This window comes from Microcaecilia unicolor, chromosome 1, assembly GCF_901765095.1.
Source record: "Microcaecilia unicolor chromosome 1, aMicUni1.1, whole genome shotgun sequence".
Lineage (NCBI taxonomy): Eukaryota > Metazoa > Chordata > Amphibia > Gymnophiona > Siphonopidae > Microcaecilia > Microcaecilia unicolor.
The window spans coordinates 572,654,618-572,676,710 of NC_044031.1; the positions used below are offsets into that span (position 1 = coordinate 572,654,618).

The 22,093-nt window shown below is 44.3% G+C and overlaps 1 protein-coding gene across 1 annotated transcript in view; it reads right to left on the reverse strand.

Annotated features, from left to right (window-relative positions):
• EXT1 (exostosin glycosyltransferase 1) overlaps positions 1-18,295 on the reverse strand; it is a 533,287-nt gene extending 514,992 nt beyond the window's left edge. Inside the window, exon 1 of the mRNA XM_030218322.1 lies at positions 16,513-18,295. Within this exon, the coding sequence (XP_030074182.1) occupies positions 16,513-17,468 (956 nt within the window). The 5' untranslated portion in view covers positions 17,469-18,295. The remainder of the gene's footprint in view (positions 1-16,512) is intronic.
• Positions 18,296-22,093: the final 3,798 nt, after the last annotated feature.

A 22,093-nucleotide genomic window follows, 5' to 3' on the forward strand; every position in this document is an offset into this window, starting at 1 on the left:
AGCTTTCAAGGTTCATTCTAGCAGCTAACACAAATCAGGGCTGCACAGTTTATGAAGGGCAAGAAACTGCCCAGTTATTCTGAAATCTAAATAAGTTAAAGGGAAAAAAAAGGCCTAAATGCCCCTGGAAAACAATAAAACATCCGCATGCTTGAAGAAAACATTAAGGAGAAAGAAAATTCAGCAGATGAAAACACTGCCAGGCAAATCTGAAGCAAGCTGACAACCCTAAGTGCACCCTTCACTGATGCAGCAAGGTACATACACACAACACACCCCTTCAGTCCTGTACAACATATACACACTGCTTATCTTTATAGCAGCAAACACACACACACACACACACACCGGCTGTGCTGCTCATCCCTAAAGGAAATGTATAATGTTCTACTTAATACACTGCATAAAAGGTGCATAATTATTTTTGCATCATTCTGCATAATTTCCAATTTTTGGTGCATAAATTTCATTATTGTGGCACAAAGTTCCCCAAGGTGCGATCTTGGGAACATTATGGACTGTCACAATTAGTTAAGAGGTTTTTAATATTAGTAGTCTTTAACACACATTTGTAAACCAGCCTGACTCCCGGCTATCATCTGAAGGGACATCAGTAGCCTAGAAACTGAACGCAAGCAAAGTCCATGTGTTCTGCCATCTTGCAGTGACAGCATGCTGTGGAATGGTTTAGAACTTCCTGAGGGAAGGTCTGTTGTATTTTTACGCAGATAACACACTCGCGCACATAACACGCACATGGCCATAGGACTAGATTCTATATATAGCGCCTTTAAAAAATCAGCGCCGAAAAAAAATAAACTTCCGGAAATCACTAAAAACTAACCTGTTCAAAAAGGCATACCCCACCGATCCAACTTAAAATGCCTGATCCCCGCAACACAACAAAACTAAAGTGCGTAATTCCACGCCCATGGCCACTCTCCCTTTTCCAATCTGCGTCTTAGAATTTACGCATTTCACTTAACAGAATACACTTAGAAAGCTGTGCGCGTAAATTCTAATTAATGCCAATTACTGTCAATAACTGCTTGTTAAGTGGCAATTATTGGTGCTGATTGGCTTGTTAAGATAATTAAGTTGCACGGGCTACACAGAATACGACCTGATTTGCCCACGCAACTCATGTCAAACCATGTAGAATCTGGGAGATAAAGTGCAAGTTGCATGTCTATCTCAAAATAAAGTGGTGTATTCTATAAGCAGCAACTAGATTTTTGGTGCAGTATACAGGGAACGCTTAGTCGATATCCCAGCTCCTAAGACTACACGCGTCCATTTACAACAACAAAAATGTGGCGCAAATTCCAGCACCTAGATTTAGGCACAGGGGGCCTTATCCTATAACTTCGCGTGTAAATTTCACAACACAAATAAAACACCCATTTCCCCGCCCATAACCTGCGTATGATAGAAGTTAAGCGAGCTGTGAGTTGTGTGCGTAAATTCTAATTATTGTCAATTAGTGCTCTTTATTGCTTGTTAGGTGCAGTAATCAACACTGATTAGCTTAAGCCAACTAAGTTACGCCTGTTGTTATAGAATATGCTTGGATTTCAGCACAGATCTCTAGGCATGCTATTACAGAATCTGGAGTTTATTTTTCCAAGACACGCTAATTGCAAAACTAACATTTGTTTTTAAGGGCTTTTCTTTTTAGGTTCTTGCAGGCATTATTACAGCACAAAAATCTGTAAAAACCTACAAAAAAAAAGCCTTATAAACAAATGTGCCAATTTTGCAAATAGAGCATCTTAATAAAAATACACCAGTATAGTACATCCATGCATATAGGGCTAGATTCTATATATGGTACCTATATATATATCTGCACAGAATAAATTTCCACCTAAGCATATTCTATAAGCGAAGCCTAGATTTAGGCATGGTATAAAGGATATGCTTAGTTGATATCCCAGCGCCTAGACCTATATACATCCATTTACACCAAGGAAAACGTGGTGGAAATACAGGGGTGTAGATTTAGGCACAGAAGGGCATATTCTATAACAGTGCACGTAAATTTCGGAACACCCACGGAATGCCCATTTCCCCTCCCATAAACACACCCCTTTTTGGCTCCGTGAGTTACAGAATACGCTTAGTGAGTTATGCGTGTAAATTTTAATTATTGCCAATTAGTGCTCATCATTGCTTGTTAAGTGCTGTTAAAAATGCTGACCGACGTTGTTATAGAACACGCTTGGATTCTGGAGTGCAACGACAGGTGAGATATATAGAATCCAGCAGATAGTATACAGAGGTTGTGTGCAGTTTGTAAAACTGCGCATAACGTGCACATTTTATGCATGAAAATACAATATATGGAAAAAAACAATCAAGAAATATCAACAGTGAGCCTACCACCTGCCATCAATCTAGTTATGTTATTCCTCCAACTAATGCTGACCCAACTATGCCCTGCTTAAGTGCTTTCAAAACTACTCTTTGTTCTAATCAAAAAGTCTGCCTCACCCCTGAATTTGATAGGTGAATTATGAAAGCTACATAGATCGGCTCATGAAGAAGAGAATCAGTGTTTGCTTCTATCACCCCACGTCTCAGAAAAAAAGAACGATCAAGATCACGCTCCTGAAGTAACACAAGGTTCTTTAGAGCCCTCCATCACTCACTTAGATGTACTTACCAAAGCATTTTTTAAAAATGGGGGAAAAAAAGTATATCTTTAGATCTATACAAAATCCATCTTACATTTCTACTTTTTTTGGGGGGGGGGGGAGGGGGAAGAGATCATCTGTGCAGATCTTCAAACACACAGACACGCCTGTTTCACATTTACACATGAGTCTAAGACATAAAGGTAGAAGATGTTGGCCAAAAAGAAACACGTCCTCCACCCAGTCTGCCCTCTTTCTGCCTGCCTACTATGTTGCCACAGGTTTTACTTTATATGTGATGGTCTTTCTCCTGCCATCACTAAGATCACTTGGTATCCGTCTCATCCCTGTAAAATTCTGCCACACTTTTGGCTCTCTTTACTTTCCTTGCCAAGTTGTTTTCAGGAGTCCATCACCCTCTCACAAAAAGGTATTTTCTCACATTCCATTAAAGCCTCACTCCCTGCAGCTTCCTACATTGATCCTTTGTCCTTGGGTTTTTTTTTTTCCAGTCTACAGATAATGTTTCCTTCTGATATGTGCAACTGCTCAACCAAAAACTAGGAGGGAAAAAAGAAAAGAAAAGTGACTAAGACCTTACTGAATATCGGTTAGTTATAAACAAAGTATAAACAGGCTTCAATGAATGGAAGAACATTCAAGCTGTAGAGTTCAGGGTTGTAGTGGATTAGTTTTTATTTCAGATTTGTACATGCACAATAGGGAACTTCTATATACAAGAAGGGTTACTGCAGTTTTATTTAAGTTCTGTTTGCACTGGAACTTTCATTTATGGATGACAGTCTGAAAGCTATCAAACTCTGCAACTTTTTGGCCTGCTGTCCAGGAGTATCCCAACCCACAACTCACCCTCTAGTGCTCCCATCCCGCCAACGGCGCCTCCGAGGAGATAATTAGCCACCCCGTCTGCTCTGCACCTTGGGCAGTCGCACCGTTCACACAGCCCCTCAGGACAGCCCTGCTGCTGTCTTGAATACGTACACATACCAAAGGAAAGCGTAAGCGTTCAGGCTCGGATGTACGACTGTGTATTTAAGCAAGGATGAAAGCAATGCAAATATGAAGACATACATACCATCAGTCAGGCAACAACTGGACTCATTATCACAATGTCATTGCTCAACCCAAAGACCCCAAGGCCCCATACCAGGCACAGGTCTTCAGAACGCTTCAAACAGCTTGAAGTCAGGAAACGGAGGTTGACTGTGTTTGGCCAATACAAAAACACCTTGCAGGGCTAAAGAACTCTGCCCAACTGAAAAGGGCTGATGGGAAATTTTGTTCACATTCCACCCAAGAAGAAACGTCAACAGCAGAGGCAGAGTCCAACTTACCCTGAACTGCAAACCAGCTCAAAGAGTGTCTGATGCATCTCTTCATCCTGTTACTCAGTTCTTGGAAAGCCCAACACATTGCTCCTAGGCAGCCAAAAAAATGAATGGTTCCTCTAGAGGTTTTGACTGGCTCAGAAGTCCAATCGACTCCCTGAAACCTCATTAACAATATCAAAAGGCAGAAATACAAGCATCAGCCTTGGTTTTGTTTGGCTGGCAGGAGTGGAGCGGTGCCAGTATTTCCAAGACTGCCTTCATTGAAGCAATAAGCTTACTGTATACTTGAAAGTAATTCACGCCCAATGACCATCAATGCAGGGAAACATGGAGGCTCAGAACAGACTCAAAAATCATTACAGAAATGTGCATTACCTGAAGAGGAAACAGAGTCAACACAAAAATAATTAGAAACATTTTAAGGGGATGGCGGTGGGGGTTTCCTTTTTTCTTTATATAGTAAACTTAACATTTTGGGGCCACGGCAGAATTTTTGGTCTGTGTCAATATTTGCTAACAAGCTCCCTGTTGAAAAATAAATAACTAAATCAAGGAAATTGTAGTCTGCTTCAGCTCCTCCCTTCCCCTCACTCCTCCTCTCCCACCTTAACAGCACAGCCTCCTCCTTGGGTGCATGCTTCTCTAGGGACTTCTGGAAATGTCTGAAAATTCAACACATCGCAGTGGAGTTTGCACAAGTAAAACATACAGGCCCCAATTTAAAAAAACAGAACATACCCTAGGTCTGGACAAAACAAGCCTTTCCACCTCACCCTGTGTAGCGAACTGGGAGACTAGAATCACGGCTCAAAGGACCATGGTTACCTGAACCAAATTATGGTTTAGCACCCTCCCATTGGTGCGCCCCCTCTCAGGCTATCCCCCCTCCCCCGGCCTACCTTTAGGCAGTTTCCCCCTCCTGAATACCAACAGTATTTCATGTAACACTAACTGCATCAGCCCCTGCGTCTTCCCTCTGCTGCACCCCTGTGGAAACAGGAAGTTATGTGAAAGGACAGGCCATGGCGTGGCAGAAGGAAGATGCCGGGGCTGATGCGGGTAGAATTAGGTGAAATGCAGTCTGTGTTTGGGAGTGTAAAACTGCCTTTAAAGGTAGACAGGGAAGGTGGCCTGAGACAGAAAGAAGAAGGTAATTGTCGGCTCTTCTTTTTTCCCTGCACACACACACAATGCTACCAGGTAAGCTCTGGGCCAGCTTAACCTATAGGGCCACTGACATCATACTCTCAGGTGTTTGGCACCCTGAACCAGAGCCTCACCTGGTCCATAGGTTAAGCCGGCACTGACCAGGATTACAACAGCTCTTGTGATTTACCTAGGAAAATTATTTTAAAATTTTCCTATCAAGTTTGCATGGCAAATGGGGGAGGGGAGGCATTATAGGCAGCAGGTCTGCCCTTCAGGAGTGGAGGAGCAGCCTGAAATGATTGGAGCAGTGAGCTAATAATCAGGAAGACAGTCACTTCACCTCCCACCGCTTCAGTTATGGCTCGATTGTAAGCCTTCTCGGCAGAGAAATACCTAGCGCACCTAAACTGTAATCTGTTTTGCATTCAGATTTGGAAAGCCAAATAATCAAATCTGAAGTAAAAAAAAAAAACACCAGCAAAAACAGAACTAGCCCAGCATGTAGTGCCACTACAGCCCAAGCAGAGTCTACACTTGCAAACACAAATACAGGGTACTATTTCTGCAAATGTCAAATAGAAAAATTCCAGCAATCCGAGAGTTTCTTCGTCAAGAACATCTTAGGGGCTTCATTAAAAGTGGTCAAGAATCTATGCCACTATAAATACACCAAATCAAGAGATTATAAAACAAAACCTTTATAAATGAGAAATGGAAAGAAACAGCAGCATTCAGTTATTACAGCTGTTTTCATCCATTTTGTGTTTAAGATGGAAGCTTAGTAAAGCAGATCCTTAGGTACTGCAAAGGTCTGCTTTCAAAAACGTATTCCACTACATGAGCAGAACCCAAAATTTCTCACCTTGTACCAGTACCTGATTACCTGGAGATGTTCAGCCCCAGCACTTAGGAGTAACCGAGTAAAAGAAAGGGATATCCTGCATGTTCAAAACGCTCCACAGACTGTAACATGTCTTTTAGATGCAGGTTTTGAAAGGGCATATACAGCACCTGTACTATATATACATATACTAGCCGTTGAGCCCGTAAAAACGGGCTGCTATAGAGGTTTTCCTCCCCCCGCGGTCACCACCGCTCCCCTCCCCCCCGCGAAGTCGCCACCGCTCCCCCCCCCTCGAAGTCGTCGCCGCCGCCACCCCTCCACCTGGTCCGGGCCCTCTCTTCACTTCTGAACTTACAGATCCATTCGCCGAACGCAGCAATGCACATCAGCTGAGCTGCCCCTTCCTTCTCTGCCTGTGTATGTCCCGCCCTCGCTGACGTTACGTCACAGGAGGGCGGGGCCACAGGCAAAGAAGGAAGGGCTCACTGCAGCTCAGCTGATGTGCGTTGCTGCGTTCGGCGAATGGATCTGTAAGTTCAGAAGGGAAGAGAGGGCCCGGGCCGGGTGGAGGGGTGGCGGCGGCGACGACTTCGAGGGGGGGGGGGGGAGCGGTAGCAACGTCGGCGGCGCAGTTTCCCTCTCTGTCCCGCCCCTCCCGTCATCACGTATTGACGCGGGGGCGGGACAGAGAGGGAAGTCTCTACTGCGCATTTGCAGTGAGTACAGTCACTCGCCGTTTATATATATTGATATACAGATGCACCAATCAAATGTGAGTCTCTCTCATTTCTTTTCAGGCCCTGTATGCCTTTCTGCTCCTAAAACACACCAAAAAGAGCAAGACAACTTTTATTTTTTACATAGCAGCACAGTAAATGATGGCAAATAACTTGCATGGCCTATCCAGTCTACCCAACAAGGCAGCCTGAGTTGTACCTGCCACTCAGTACAATTACTCTACTCTGTGCCCTGATTAAAGTGTGCAGATCATGAGAAGTCAAGATGGCAGCGTGAGCAGTGGTGTGAACGAGTCTGTGTGCTTTGCTGGCTTGTACTCTTTCTTTGTAGAATTACTATGTTCTTTAAGAATACCCTGTTCATGCCATGCAATTTTTAATTTGACCACTTTTTTTTTGTCTCCACCATCTTCCCTGGGAGAGTATTCCAGGCATCCACCACATTGATCCTAAGCAACTAAGGTATGGTCTTCGAACATAAGAATAGCCATACTGGGTCACACCAATGGTCCATTACCAGTACCCTGCTTCCAACAGTGGCCAATCCAGGTCACAAGTACCTGGCAGAAACCCAAACAGTAGCAACAATTCTGGGCAAGCAGAGGCTTCCCCATGTTCATCTCAATAACAGACTATGGACTTTTCTTCCACGAGCTCGTTCATACCTTTTTAAACCCAGATAACCACTATTACCATATCCTCCAGCAGTGACTAACCGTTCTAACACTCAGGGTTTTATAGGCCTCAATCATATCCCCCCTTAGCCGTCTCTTTTCCAAGCTCTAACTTCTTTAGCCTTTACTCATATGGGAGAAGTTCTAGCCCCCCCATATCATTCTGGTCACCCTTCCTTTAACCTTTTCTAACTAGCCGTTGAGCCCGTAAAAACGGGCTAGTAAAGGAAGGGGGGGGGTTGAAGCCCCCCCCCCCGGATAGGTCACCGCTGCCCCTCCCCCCCCCTCCCCCGGAGTCCCCTCTGCCACCCCTCCACCCGGGCCGGGCACCTGGCTTCACGATTCAAACCGCCGGAACGCAGCACACAGCTCATCTGAGCTGCCGTCGGCCTTCCTTCTTTTCTGCATGTGTTCCGCCCTCGTGTGACGTAACGACTGGGGAAGGGCGGGGCCTTTCAAACCCCCCCTTCCTTTACTAGGTGGAGGGTGGGTGGCGGCAGTGGCGACTCCGGGTGGGTGGGGGGAGCGGTGGCGACGGCGGTTCCCTCACTCACAGGTGCGCAGGTTCCCTCTCTGTCCCGCCCCCGTCATCACGTATTGACGCGGGGGTGGGAAAGAGAGGGTCTCTACTGCGCATTTGCGAGTGAGTACGCCTCTTGCCATTTATATGTTTGATTCTGCTATATCTTTCTTGCTGTTTGCTATACACTGGTCTGCACCTTTAAAATGTTTTTGGGCCAGAAAGGAAGAAAAAAAGATTCTGTACCTCTACATGATAAATACAGACAACGTTCCCAGGACCTCACACGCCAACCCATCCCTGGGCCTCAGTTTTTCCACCCCATGCACTGGACTGAAGACACTCTGGGGTGTGCACGGAAAGAAAATTGTCTACAGTCTTCCTATTTCCTTGCCTTTTTCATTAAAAAAACAAAACAAAAAACTAAACATTCTTTCTGATATCTCCCTAAAACAAAACTGCTTAATCAAAGATTCTATGAAACAAATAGAAGAGACTCAGACACACCCCAGCTCTAAAGACTACAGCAAAGAACCTGGATAAAGCTTTATAACAAAAACAAATTAGGAACTATACTGTCTTAAATGTTAATTTCTTAAGCCCTACTGATAAACAGTCTAATCACCACCATGCAGGCTGATCTGCTGAGGTAAATAACGGATTAAAATCAGTTATAATCACACAGATGGATATTTTGGTGCATCAGAATAAACACAGAAACACAGAGAGGTCTATCCAGTTTCATTGTTGGTGCAATGTCACAGGCCCTAGCTGGTCACTGACTTGACCCTCTGTTTTTCTTCTCTAGTTAAGGATCCTCTGTGCTTACCCCAGGCCTTCTTCAGTTCTGAGGCTAGTTTGGCTTCCAACACCTCCACTAGGAGGCTGGTCCACGCATCCACCCTTCTTTAAAAAGTGCCTTCTCAATCTGGTAGCATGACCCCTTGATACAGGAATTCCCTAACAAAGTTTGCTGCTGGAGCACATAATCTTTGAGGCTTTTGAATGTTTCTATCACATCCTCCCACCTCTCTTCTCAGGCAGCAGGGCCGCCCATGGGTGTAGTTTGGGGGGGGGGTGAGGGGGACAGTGCCCCCCATCCTCCAATCCCCGAGTCGCCGGCAGCCTCTGTGAGAAAGCAGCACGCACGCTGCTTTGGACCTGCCCCCGGAAGCCTTTCTTTCTCCTTCAACTTCCTGTTCAGGCGGGAAGCTGAAAGAGAGAGAAGAGCCTCCGGGGCAGGTCTAAAGCTGAGTGTGTGTTGCTTTCGCTGAGGCTGCCGGCGGATCGGAGGACTGGAAAATGGGGGAGGGTGATACTGGGCGCCACTGGAAGACTCCAGTGGGGGGGGGGGGCAGGGGCAGCAGCCGGAGACATGCCCCATCCTTTGCCCCCCCCCCAATTAAACTGTCCAAACTACACCCATGGGGCTGCCGCAGTCACCGCCCCCCCACTTGGGAAGCAGCTGCCACCACCATCAACCCCCACCTTCCTGCGTCAGTGCGCCTGCTCCTCCTCGGCCTCCAAGGGGAGCCCGGCATCGGGGTCCGTCTCTCTCCTGCTCCTGTGTGCCAGGACCTGGTTATCATGTTAGTGCAATCACCCAGGGTCCCGACAGGGCTGGAGAGACACAAACCCCGGCGCCAGGCCACCCTTGGAGGCCGAGCCCTGGTAATTCTGCCCCCCCCCCCTCCTTGGCGGCCCTTACAGATAGGGCTCTAGGACCTTAAAAGTGCTGTTACAAACATTTGCTAAGCAGTTACCAAGTGAACTAGAATACAGCAATTGCTAGTACACTACCTCAGTAACCACTACCTCTCCAGCATAACAGCACAAGCTAATTATATACCCTGTTATGGGGTGACAAATGGGTAACTGCACCTAGCACTGCCACCAATGCAGATGCCCTTAAACAAGAAGCAGTAAATACATCTGTACTATCTACAACTATACTTACTCTACAGAAAAATCTTTTAACGTGTGGTAACTGTATAGGAAGATGCCGGGAGCAACTAAAACGGCTCAGACAATTACCAAGCAGTAAGTGCAAAACTTTACTGCATTTTAATAAAAGTCGTCAAGTCTCATGAACTAGGGCTTTTGACGCACACCCTGCCCACTTTAGATGGACGGCCCTCAAACAGAACTGCCCACAACTAGGAAACTCATCAGATTACAGGATCTTAGGGGAAATAAACATTTAAAAAACCCCACAGGCACAAGCGTTAACCTTTAACAGCAGAGTTGCATGAGAATTACAATGCTGCCCAGCCCCTTCCATTCACTGTACAAACATACTAATGCCCTATTGGTTAACTGTTACACAATACTACTTCTAGCATGTATTCTGTACAACACAGGACTAAACTCCGCTTAATTCAAAATATGAAATAGGCTTACAAAACAGAAGGCTATCACTTCACAGCCTTATCTTCAACCGGTCCACAGAAGCTAGACTGAAAATAGCAAATTGTTGTTTGCTCAGACCTGCTGCCTCCCCTCCTTTTGTGTATTATTATTTTATGACCCCTCATGAATCCCCCCAGTGGTTGCTGCCCCCCTCCCTCTCCCCTGAAAGTAAAACTAGAAAGGAATACCAGGCTCTACAACAGCATCAGGCATTAAGGGCTTTCACAGCAAAGCAAGTCTGTGGAGTAGCCTAGTGTTCATCACAGTGGACTATAAACCAGATAAAGAGAATCTAGGTTTAAATCCCAGTTCAGATATCTTGCTTTCTTTTAAACTGTGAGCCCTCCAGAAACAGATACAATATATACCTACTGTACCTAAATATTTAAACATCTGCAAGCCTGGAATCTACTGAGGTGGTGTACATTCAGGAACAATAGGTATTCCTCTGTTCCTGGAAGACTCAGCATTTAAAATAACAGAGTTGAACTGGAATTTGAACCTGAGTGCACTGGATTAAAGTCCACTGCACTGACCACCAGGCTGCTTCTCTGCTCTGCAGGGACATCTGTGTGGCCATTTTTGTACAAATGCTGCCAGATGTCCTTGTCTCTGGTTTTTAGGCATTCATAATTTTATTTTGGAAAACAGCTATTCATTTTGGACGTTCTCACGTATTTTCGAACAGGAAACCCTGACATTTTTCTTGTTCGAAAATGGTTCCGAGATGGACTTCATGTGGACGTTTTGTGCCAATTTGGGGGGGGGGGGGGGGGCACTTAAAAGTCTTTTTGAAAATGCCTCGCTATATGTCTTTATAAAAGAGCCCCAAAAGTAGATGCCTACTTAGGTGACCTATTGCCTTCATGGGGGTAACTTTATAAGGGCACGTAGACACTATAAATGTGAAAGGATGCACCCACTGTCACACTATTTTAGTCATTTTCACACACATATGGCTCTGATAAAATATCAACCAGCTTACAAGAAAGCAATGTCTCACAACGGTGTGTACTTTACTGGTAGGTGTACAAAGGGGTGTGGTTTGGGCAGAGTACATGCCTAGATTATAAAATAACAATCTATGCATAAAATATGTCTGACCATTTACATCTGCTCTAGAGCAGATGTAAATATTCATGTTTACCGCCATCACTTACACTAGTATATTTTTTTTAACTTTATTTTTTTTCTTTTTCAAACTTACACTAGCATTCTAAAAAGAAAGCACGTAAGTGATTCCTTATAAAATTATCTTCATAATATCCATAAGGACCATCCAACCCGATGCAAAGCCACAGACCTAGCTGATCACCCACCTTCCCTTCACTTCTGTGGAGTGCTAAAGATTCTCTATGGTCATCCCTGGCTTTCCACTATTGTTTTCCCTCCATCAGGAATCTCTTCCATGCATCTGCCATCCTTTCTGTGAAAACACATTCCCCTCCAAGCCTCACAACACGACCTGAAACCAGGGCCGAGGAGTGGTAAGCAATTTGGGGTGGAGTCCATAAAAATGTACCGACACCGACTTCTAAATAAAATCTTACATTATAACATATGGTAAACTTATAGGGTCTTTTACTAAGGCCCACTCACGTCTTTAGCACGCACTAAAAATTGTGGGCGTGCTAAAAGTTAGAGATGCCAATGCATTCCTATGGGCGTCTCTAACGTTTAGCGTGCCCACAATTTTAGCGCGTGCTAAAAACGTGAGCAGGCCTTAGTAAAAGACGCCCTTAGCATTTTATACTTAGATACGCACGATGTCCAGAAAAAAAAAACGGGACCTCCCAACATTTTTTCCAGATAACCCAAAAACAGATGTTCTATTACTGACAGGTGTTACTGCAAGATGATGTAAAAACTGGATGATCCCTGTTTTCAAAGTGACGGCATTCAGGAAGTGACAATTAATATCCGCTTTAGCAAAATGGTGTTGAGTCAGTGGTGTCTGAGACTACGTGAATGTGTCAAGTTTGAAGGAGGGCACTTGGAACACAAATTATGAATTAACTAAGAAAAAACAAAACATTATACTAATGTATTTTCAAAGGTCATACTATGGGCCCTGTTTACTAAAGTGTGCGTTTTTAGCGTACGTTAAATGCTAGAGACACCCATATATTCCTATGGGTGTCTCTAGCGTTAGCGCGTGCTAAAAACACTAGCACACCTATCGCATGGCTTAGTAAACAGGGCCATAAATGTTTAAACAATTGCAAAGTACTGAAACTAAGGGGTCCCGTTTTTTTTCTGGACACCATGTGTGTATACATATCTATTCTGTCCTGAATCTAAAGTACTGGTAAATCTAAGTTATATTTACCAGTACTTTAGATGCAGAACAAAAAATTTGTTTCCACTGAAAAAAGGTTTCTTTCTTTTGCATTTTCAGGAACTTTGAGGTATGTGCAGGTCTGTTCATACCATCACCCCCTCCCCCAAAAGCTACACATCACTTAAAGACATTTTAGTGCAGTAATTTCTTTTTAATCTCTCTGAAACACCATGTGGCTCATCAGCTACTCGACAGAGGAATAAATAACACCAGCATCGGAGCATGATGCAACATCATCCCTAGCAAGGAGGAAGCTGCTCCAGGAAATGCCAGTCCTCTGCCCTCCACTGTCATGGGCAGATATAACCCATGCAGTTTATCCCCCTGAATATATATATATTTTTTAACTGCCTTTGCTTGGTGGGGGTAAAGTTTGGGAATGATATGTTTTATTCAGCTCCAAGTTGTTGGCATGTTACGCTTCTAGATCCATGAACACAAAAGTGCCATCTCTGTAGTTCATAGGTCCCCTCTCTCGCTAGCACTGCAGCTCCTTGTGACTGGATGAGTCACTTAACCCTCCAGTGCCCCAGGTACAAAATAAGTAAGTACTTGTACATAATTTGTAAACCACATTGACTGTAACCACAGAGAGGCGGTGTATCAAATACCATCCCCCCTTCCCTTTTCCTCTGTGTTTACATGATAGGAAAGAATAACGCTTTAAATATAGCTCCTCTTCTCAAAGATAAAGCAATTACATAGAGGAAGATGACAAAGACTGAAATGTAAATCAGAAATAATAAGAGGTGGGGGGAGCGTGACATGTATGAACTTCCAATTGAATTATCTCCCTGCCGTTTCCTACTGGCCTCTCCACTTCATAAAACTTTAGACAAGACGGGGAGAGGGAGAGAGAGAGACAGTCTCAGATTACTCGCCATTCCTGAAAGGCTGTTAACATTTTTTTTTTAAACCACAAGAACACGTCCACCGACTGCACTGCGGTATAGCTGGCAATCCACAACCATCCATACTTTATTAGGATTTTAAAAAGACTTATGAGGGAAATATAGCTGGAAGGAAAAGAAAAAAAAAAACCAAAACCACACATGTACGACACACTTGTACCCCACAAAGAATCCAACTTGCCAACTTCCCATCCAATACTGCCTGCGGTGGGAACAAAGAGCCAAAAGAGAACATCTACCACTGGCTGAAAGCTAAAAACCCTCTTCTGGTTCAGACTAATGGGCCACAGACACCTTCCAGAGGCCACCAAAACCACCCTCTCCTGTTTGGGTGCCCACTGCCTTCCAGCAATTTCAGCTCAAAGATCTGGAAGCATGCTGGCTTGTTTTCTTTGAAAGACCAAAAATCTACCATAAAAAACACAAGTGGTTGTTGGGGCTGAGTCTATTTTAGTAAGATATGCACACGGATCCTTTAAGCACCAGCACTGTCTGGAATCTGTTATGCCTTTGCTCCCTGTACTTTGCTTTGGAAGGGTGAGGCGTTGCTCAGAAAGGTGGTTTAGAGATGCTTAAATTAAATTCTTGGTTTCACTGCTTCTATCTGAGACCCTATTCCTCACTAATTCCTTCCTAGGGACCCAAAACATCTGCTGCTTTGTGTTTCTACACTTCCTGAAATAAACATTTCTGAAATAAAAGACACACACACAGGGGTTTTCAACTCTGTCTTTGGGACACACCTAGTCAGTCACTTTTTCAAGTATTCACAATGAATATGCTTGAGATCTGTATACACTACCTCTATTATATGCAAATCTCTCTCATGTATATTCATTGTGAGTATCCTGAAAACCCGACTGGCCAAGTTATGTCCAGAGAACTGGGTTGAGAACCTCTGCACCACATCCATCCTCTTGTCTTCGGTTCAGTCACTTACGGCAGATACTCATTCAGATCCACCTTTATACAAATTACTTGGACGGAGTATAAATTAATTGATATACGGGGGGGGGGGGGGGGTCTGCTAATGAAAAGCAGAGGAGTCCCCCAGACTCATAATGGTGAGACTAAATACAAGATGCTGAAGCTGAACACCCTATACCTCAGGGACTAGGAACAAACAGGACCCAAAAGAATTAGATGATTCCACATCCTCTGGACCTGGTTTTACCTTCTCCGGGGAGAGCAAAGGAGACAGACGCAGTAGGAGCAGGGGAAAGGCGAGTGCAGGGCCTACAGTAGGAGAAATCTCTTACAGTGCAAGTGTACAACCAACAGGTTTCTTCTCCACCACAGATCTCCTGGATCTCACAATTTCCATCTTAGGTAAAACCACCAGATCAGCTAATATTTTGTTTGACTGCTGATCCTGTGAGCTTGCTTAACGTGCAAGCCGGTGAAACCTGGAGGATCCATTGTGTTCTGATTTCTAAACAGGAAAGAAGTTAGGAATTCTCTGCAAAATGTTGCTGTCACTATCACTCTGATGGCCCTCTCGGACCAGCAGAGTAAATGTTTTGACTGTTTTGGAGACGGGCATGCATGCAAGTGAAGTGGCAATACTAAAGATGGCTGGGTCAGGTTGTTCTCCGAAGAACTTTGACATGCCATTTCCCAGCTCTTCCAATTACTGAAAACAGCAAAAATTCTTAGAGGTGAGGACAGGATCTGTGAGCACACTCTTACCACTTGGGCAACAGTGGAAGAGCAGGAGGAGATGAGAAGCCAGACTGCACTAAAGGATTTTTCTTATGTTGTTTCTATGGGAAAAAAAATCATTGGTATACAATAAAACATTTGCTGGTTTAGTCCTGTTGTGCGCTAAGCACCTGACAGGGCAAAGTACAGAAAGTCAACACTTTCATTCAATCGATTAACAAAATAAAGGAAGGAAAATGAATACATGCAGTCCAGTAATTCAGTATCACAAAGGATGAGGCTGGGGTTATTTCCAGTACAAGAATTACCACCCTGCACGTCAGAAATGTGGCATTTGCTTGTACAGAAAGTTACTGAAAGATTTGTACAAAACTGGTCAAAGAGAATGAGCTCACATACTGGGAGAGACCATAAGCTCTGTGGTGAAAGAAAAACCCTTTTACGCAAGTGGATATACTCATACAGTCAAGTCAAGATTTTAAAATGTCTGAAATGGAAAAGGGGAATGCACAACTGTATATTTTTTATAAAGGGAGCTTGGATTCCACCCCCCCCCCCCCCCCCCCCCAGTGATAAACTGCCATGTTTGGAATCTGCTGCCTGCTTCTAGAGAGGTTTAGTAAGAGGCCCTCAAACACTAGGAAGTATCATCTGCTTAAAACTTCAGGTACTGTCAATAAGTATGATTTCAATGAAATGATTTGACTGTACACCATATTGGCCTTGAAGAAGCCAACCAGATGATCAATGTGGAATAATAAATTAGACGAGTAATATCTGGGGATAATCAGGTTCATACCAGGTTGTTGTTTTTTTTCTGTTTACTGTTTAATTGATCTCCTCGTCTTGGTTCACTCTCCCTATTTAGTGGTGTAAGGAAGAGAATAGAATTATCTGACTGAAATAATTCCTATATATTACTTTCTCTGTATTTCTGGCAAATTGTTTTATCGCTTGTAAAAATTTAAATGGTTATAAATAAAAAATAAAAACTTCCGTGCTATAGATAATATGGATCGAACATAAGAGACACAGAACACACACACCAAAAGTTAACAACTCTCAAGCAAGTAAACCAGGTGATCCCTAAACTTCAGTGAAGACCTACATTGAACGGTTATCGCTTATTACCCAAATACACATTCACACGCAAAGGAAATATACTACTCTGGATTGCACCTGAAAGAGAACGACAGTTTATCAGACAGTTGCATAACACATCTTTAAAAAGCACAGTAAACTGCACCCCAAGACCAGAAGGGGCTCCAGTCACTTACTTTTCATATTCAGTGTTGTCTTTGTCACAACGAGAATCCTTGTGCTTTTGCCAGTCTTTGCCATGCTTGCAGGTGGTTAAGAGGACAACATCCTCTCCATTATGGACATGATATAAGGCATTCCTGGTGTCTGACCCTATCCCTGTCAGGTACCTTTTCCCCTTGAATACCAACATGTACTTCCTAAGAGGGGGGATGGTATTAAATCTCAAATATCCCTTTTCCCCTCCTGTCCTGGGATGATCCTTAGAAAACAGTGGAATAGAAACATCGAAATTAGGTCTGAAATTTTCAGTGCTGATACTGGCTTTAGCCAGCATGGCCTGGCCTATATCAAAGCCTACATCTTCGGTGTAATCAGGCCAGGTGCCGGAATATAAATTAAAAATTAAATGATTTCTACCATTGTTCCATAAATGGAGGTTCTGAACTTTCGATTTTAAGTTGTGCACATACTGAGGTGATAATTGGTCTCTGTCTAAAGTATCCAAACTCAGGACAAACAGGCATGCCTGGCTAGGATCCGAAGTGTAAAACCTTGATCCCTCGATGGCTGATAAAATGTTTTGGTAACTTTCGGAGATCTTCTCCCCTTTCTGCTGCGGGTAGACGTAGACTTTGAAGCCGTTCCTCTTGCACAGGGTGAAATCGAAGCAGGACTCCATACGGCACTTCTTGCCCTTGTAGATACTGGAATTGGCGTCTCTCTTCTGCCGTGGAGAAGTCTGTATATTGTAATCCTCGTTTTCCGACTGATCCCAGGGAATGAAGGGGCGCAGAGCATCTGGGAAACGGGGCCACAAACGATCTGGACCTGAGTGCAAGCCATTTCTTCCGTGCTCCTCTCGCCTACGTTGGTTTCTGGATGCCCTAAACTGCAAGCCCCCAAAGTAAAATAAAAGCACGAGACAAGTACCAGCAGAGAGCAGGATGAAGTAGCGTTTTTTGGCCTGCATGTGTCCTATCTGAGTCAAAATGATTGCAAATAAACAGGAGAATCCACCAAGTTTCCCACTCCCCACTTTCAGCTCCAGTCCGCCATCTTCCTGCTTGCAAAGATTTCAAACTCTCTTCTCCCACCTTCTTTTTACTCCTATCCCAGAGCCTCGGGCTGATCCAGCGCATGTGGGCGATTTCTTTAACTTTCTCCTCTCCTGTCTTTCATCGTGTGCTCCACAAATACATACGGAGCATAAATCGGCTCGGGGGGGGGGGAGATCAAAGGGCAGCGGTAGCAGCTCCCCCCACCAATTTCACAGCCAGGGTGGCAGGCTCTCCCAGTCCGATCAACTGCAGCAGGAGCTGGCCAGAGATCTCCGGCTCAGCGCAACAAGATACAGTCTCCAAACCATGCCATCCACAATGCAAGAAACAAAAGGATCAGCGAGGGAAAACTAAAAGAAAAAAAAAATCTGAAAACAAATCCAGGCAGGTGAAGACAGGACGGTGCGGGGAAAATGTTACATCTCGCTGCTCTCCGGCTGCAACCTCACAAATCCCTGCATGTCTCTCGATCGCCCGAGCCTGCAGCAGCTATGAGGAGGCTCCCGATGCTGCTGGCAGCGATCGGCGGCTTCTGCTCCGGCCGCCTTGCTCCTTTCTATCGGCCCCGAGCGGCAGCCCCCCTCCACCCCTTCCTCTTTGTTCCGGTACCCCGCACGAGCGCCCGAACGCCGGCGGCACAGCGCAATTCGATCGGCGAATGTTACCCGGTTCTGATTCCTGCACTCACACATTCCATTCCCTACACGGCAGCAGCTCCTGACCTCACCGATCCACGCAGCCCGCTCTCCCATTGGCTGTGCGTCATGTCCGGGAGGGGGCGGTGCTTCCGCTGCCACCCATTCATAACACGGCCGGCTGTAGCAAAGGCTGGCAGGGGTGGGCTTTTGTGGGGTTCTTGACAGGCGGGTGCAGTGCTTAGTTACTGCTCTCTCTCTCTCTCGGGGCTAAACTTGTGATTTTATGGTGGAGAGATTTTTTTAGTTTGTTGCTTTTGGGGGGGGGGGGGGGGGAATCTGATCACAGAGTGGTATGGTTGACAGTGCTGCAATAATTAACGCGATCCTTATGCTTTATAAGGAGTCTCCAACTACCCTTTGGATAGTTGCAAGCCTGTACTTTGGAAGGCGATAGCCTTAAGCGTGCAAGTTCTTGAATACCTACAAGAAAAAAAAGTTTCGCAACTTTTCAATTAGTTTGAATTAGATTCTCTAGAGTATGTGTATTTGTATGCAAGTGATTCTCTAAAAAAAATGTCCCGACCCTCCCCCGGCGGTCCACTGCCTCGACAGTGGGAATATGTCGAGGAGGTAGCAAGCCTCCCATTCGGGTTCCCCATATGCGCTACTACAGCCGGGATCTGGTTTGTAGCCTGTAGCGAGGGAACAAGGTAAAAACAAAAAAAAAAAACGGGATGCTAACTTCAACTGACTTGTCCCGACCCGCTGAGCTAAATACTGTCGGCAACAAGCGCCCGAGATGCTATAAGCTTGCATGTAAGGATTGATAAAAGAGACACCAACAGGATTAGAGCAGTGTTTGTAGTCCGAACCTGCCGCCGACTAATCAGAAGACTGCGCCTGCGTAGTCTCGACCGTTCGAGCGAGACGTGTATCGCTTGCTCTGCAGCGCCCCCTTCTGGTGCTTACAGCGCACGGCCGTGGGACGACCTGCTTTATCCCGCACTGTCTGTGTCGGTACCCACCAACCGGAACTCATCAAATAGTCCCCCTGGCAGCGAAGCTTGCTAGGACAAAAGATAAGAAGAAACTAACAGCTAACTTAAATTTCATAGAAAGTGACTTGTATCTGATGCCCACTATCCGATTCCCTTTGGGCTTTGGTTCTTGGCTTGAAAAGCTTTATGTCTATGTTATCTAAATGTTATAATGCGTGCTTATTAAGGTGTTTCGTTTGTATTGTGCTGACAGCAGTGAGTATCCTATTTATGTTATATGAATCTTCCTCCATGCTGCCTATTATGGTAAATCATTTATATTCTGCCTGGCTATCATATGTTTGTTATATTCCGCCGTGTTTTTATATTTCTAATACTGTATCGGGGAAAATTAAATCCTAACATAGAAATGGCATATCTCCAAGTTTGCTTTATTGTATTTTATGCTTATTGTTACACTGTTTATGTCAAGCTGTACCTGTTGTACACTGCCTTGGGTGAATCTCTTCATAACGATCAAGCCATCAGTGCCGCTAACTGGATAGCTAACTGGATCTTTAGCCTTTCCTCATGTGAGAGAAAACTATTGACGAAATAACTAACTTTCGCAAATCTCTGAAGACACATCTCTTCAACCAAGCCTACAAAGAGAACCCATAGCCTACAAAACTACCTCACCAACGCACCCAGTTATGAAATGCCACCTTCTAGACTAACCTGCCTTACACTTTCCTTCTCTCTCTTTCCTCACTTAAGATTTGTACATTACCAATTGTATCTCATATCCTGGATTGACAATGTCATAACAAAACTCTGTAAGCCACATTGAGCCTGCAAATAGGTGGGAAAATGTGGGATACAAATGCAATAAATAATAAACAGATTTTTTTTCCTGTCCTAACTTTATCTGGATAATCAGTCTGATAAATAGATTAATATCACTGCCAAACAGAGCTTCCAGCTCTACCTTCACTCCATCCAGTCTATTTACACTGCAGCTAAAGTGGGAGCATCAGGTAGATGCAACTTACAACATTTTTTTTGTAACAACAACTTTAGCAAACTATATATATACTGATATGATAGAGATTTTTAGGTTAATAGTTCAGTTGTTAATTTTTCCACACTTGCACCATTGAAATCTGTTACGCATGAGCAGTTCCTTCTGTGTCCTGAAATGGCTGCAAACTCTTCAAAATATTGCTGCCAAACTTGCATTGAAAGCGAAAGGTTTGACAGTGTTTCACCATTGTTGAAAGATTTCCACTGGCTCCCAGATCAGGCCCAAGTCTGGTTTAAATTCTGTATGCTGATGCACAGAATCTGCTTTGGTTGTGCTCCAATGTATTTAAAATCATTTTGCCTGCCTCTAGCAGCCGTGCCAATAATGCTCCTTTCTTTCAATAACAGGCATAAAATGTAAGAAATCTTTTGATTCAATTGTGGGACATATTTTATAAGTGATGATTGTACTTCCTGGAGTTGTTCTAGTTTCTTTTTTGTGTGGTCTGCACTGGACATTTATAGGATAAAAGTAGGATATACGAATTTTAATTGTATTATCCAAGTGTTGCTGAGGTGTTCTGTAATTCAGTGATACTATGCAGATAGTGTCACCGAGTATCAGTGGACAGCTGCAGCTAAGGGAAATATTTGGATAAGTGTAGCGAACCCAGATGTTTTCCTTTTGTATATCATGCCCATTGTAAACTCACCTTCATGTTTCAAAGCTTATTTTGAATTGCTCTTGCTGTAAGCAGTGTGTGTAACTGTTGCATTGAATCTAAATCAGACATAACTGTTTCAACAAAGTAAATGAATGTTGCCATCAGCTGTGCAATATGTTGCAACTGCTCTTGGTTGCAGTTTATGATGTTGCTATGTAAAAAAATAGTTTTCTTTATTATTAAAAATAAAAAAGTTATTCTGGTGAAATTTGCTTTCTTTAGGTTTTGATGTATAACTAATATTTCTTGCCTTTGTCAACCTTTCCTTCTGTGTATCTAAGTGATCTGCCACTTTAGTCACAATACTTAATAAAGGCCTACAGTGTGTGGCAGATTACTGCAGTTTATTCAATTTAATTCTGGCATTTATTATCCACTTAACTATCAAGTTGAAGGCAAGAACAATCGCCCACCATGAGCAGGTACTTTCTCTGGCCATAGAGCGCTCACAATCTAAGTTTATGTACCTCAGGTAAGGGAAAGGTTAAGTGACTTGCCTAAGGTCACAAGGAGGAGCATAATTAAACGGGGCGCCCAATTTTTCCTGAGGACATCCTCACAGAACGTCCCAGCGAAGGGGCGGGGAAACGCATATTATTGAAACAACAAGATGGGCGACCATCTTTCGTTTCGATAATATGGTCAGGGACGCCCAAATCTTAACAGGTTGTCCCTAGAGATGGTCGTCCTTAGACTTGGTCGTTTCTGATTTTCAGCGATAATGGAAACTAAGGACGTCCATCTCAGAAACGACCAAATGCAAGCCCTTTGGTCATGGGAGGAGCCAGCATTCGTAGTGCACTGGTCCCCCTGACATGCCAGGACACCAACCGGGCACCCTAGGGGGCACTGCAGTGGACTTCATAAATTGCTCCCAGGTGCATAGCTCCCTTACCTTGTGTGCTGAGCCCCCCAAAACCCACTCCCCACAACTGTACACCACTACCATAGCCCTTATGGGTGAAGGGAGGCACCTAGATGTGGGTTTCTGGTGGGTTTTGAAGGGCTCACATTTACTACCACAAGTGTAACAGGTAGGGGGGATGGGCCCGGGCCCGGGCCCACCTGCCTAAAGTGCACTGCAACCACTAAAACTGCTCCAGGGACCTTCATACTGCTGTCATGGAGCTGGTTATGACATTTGAGGCTGGCAAAAATATTTTTAAAAGTTTTT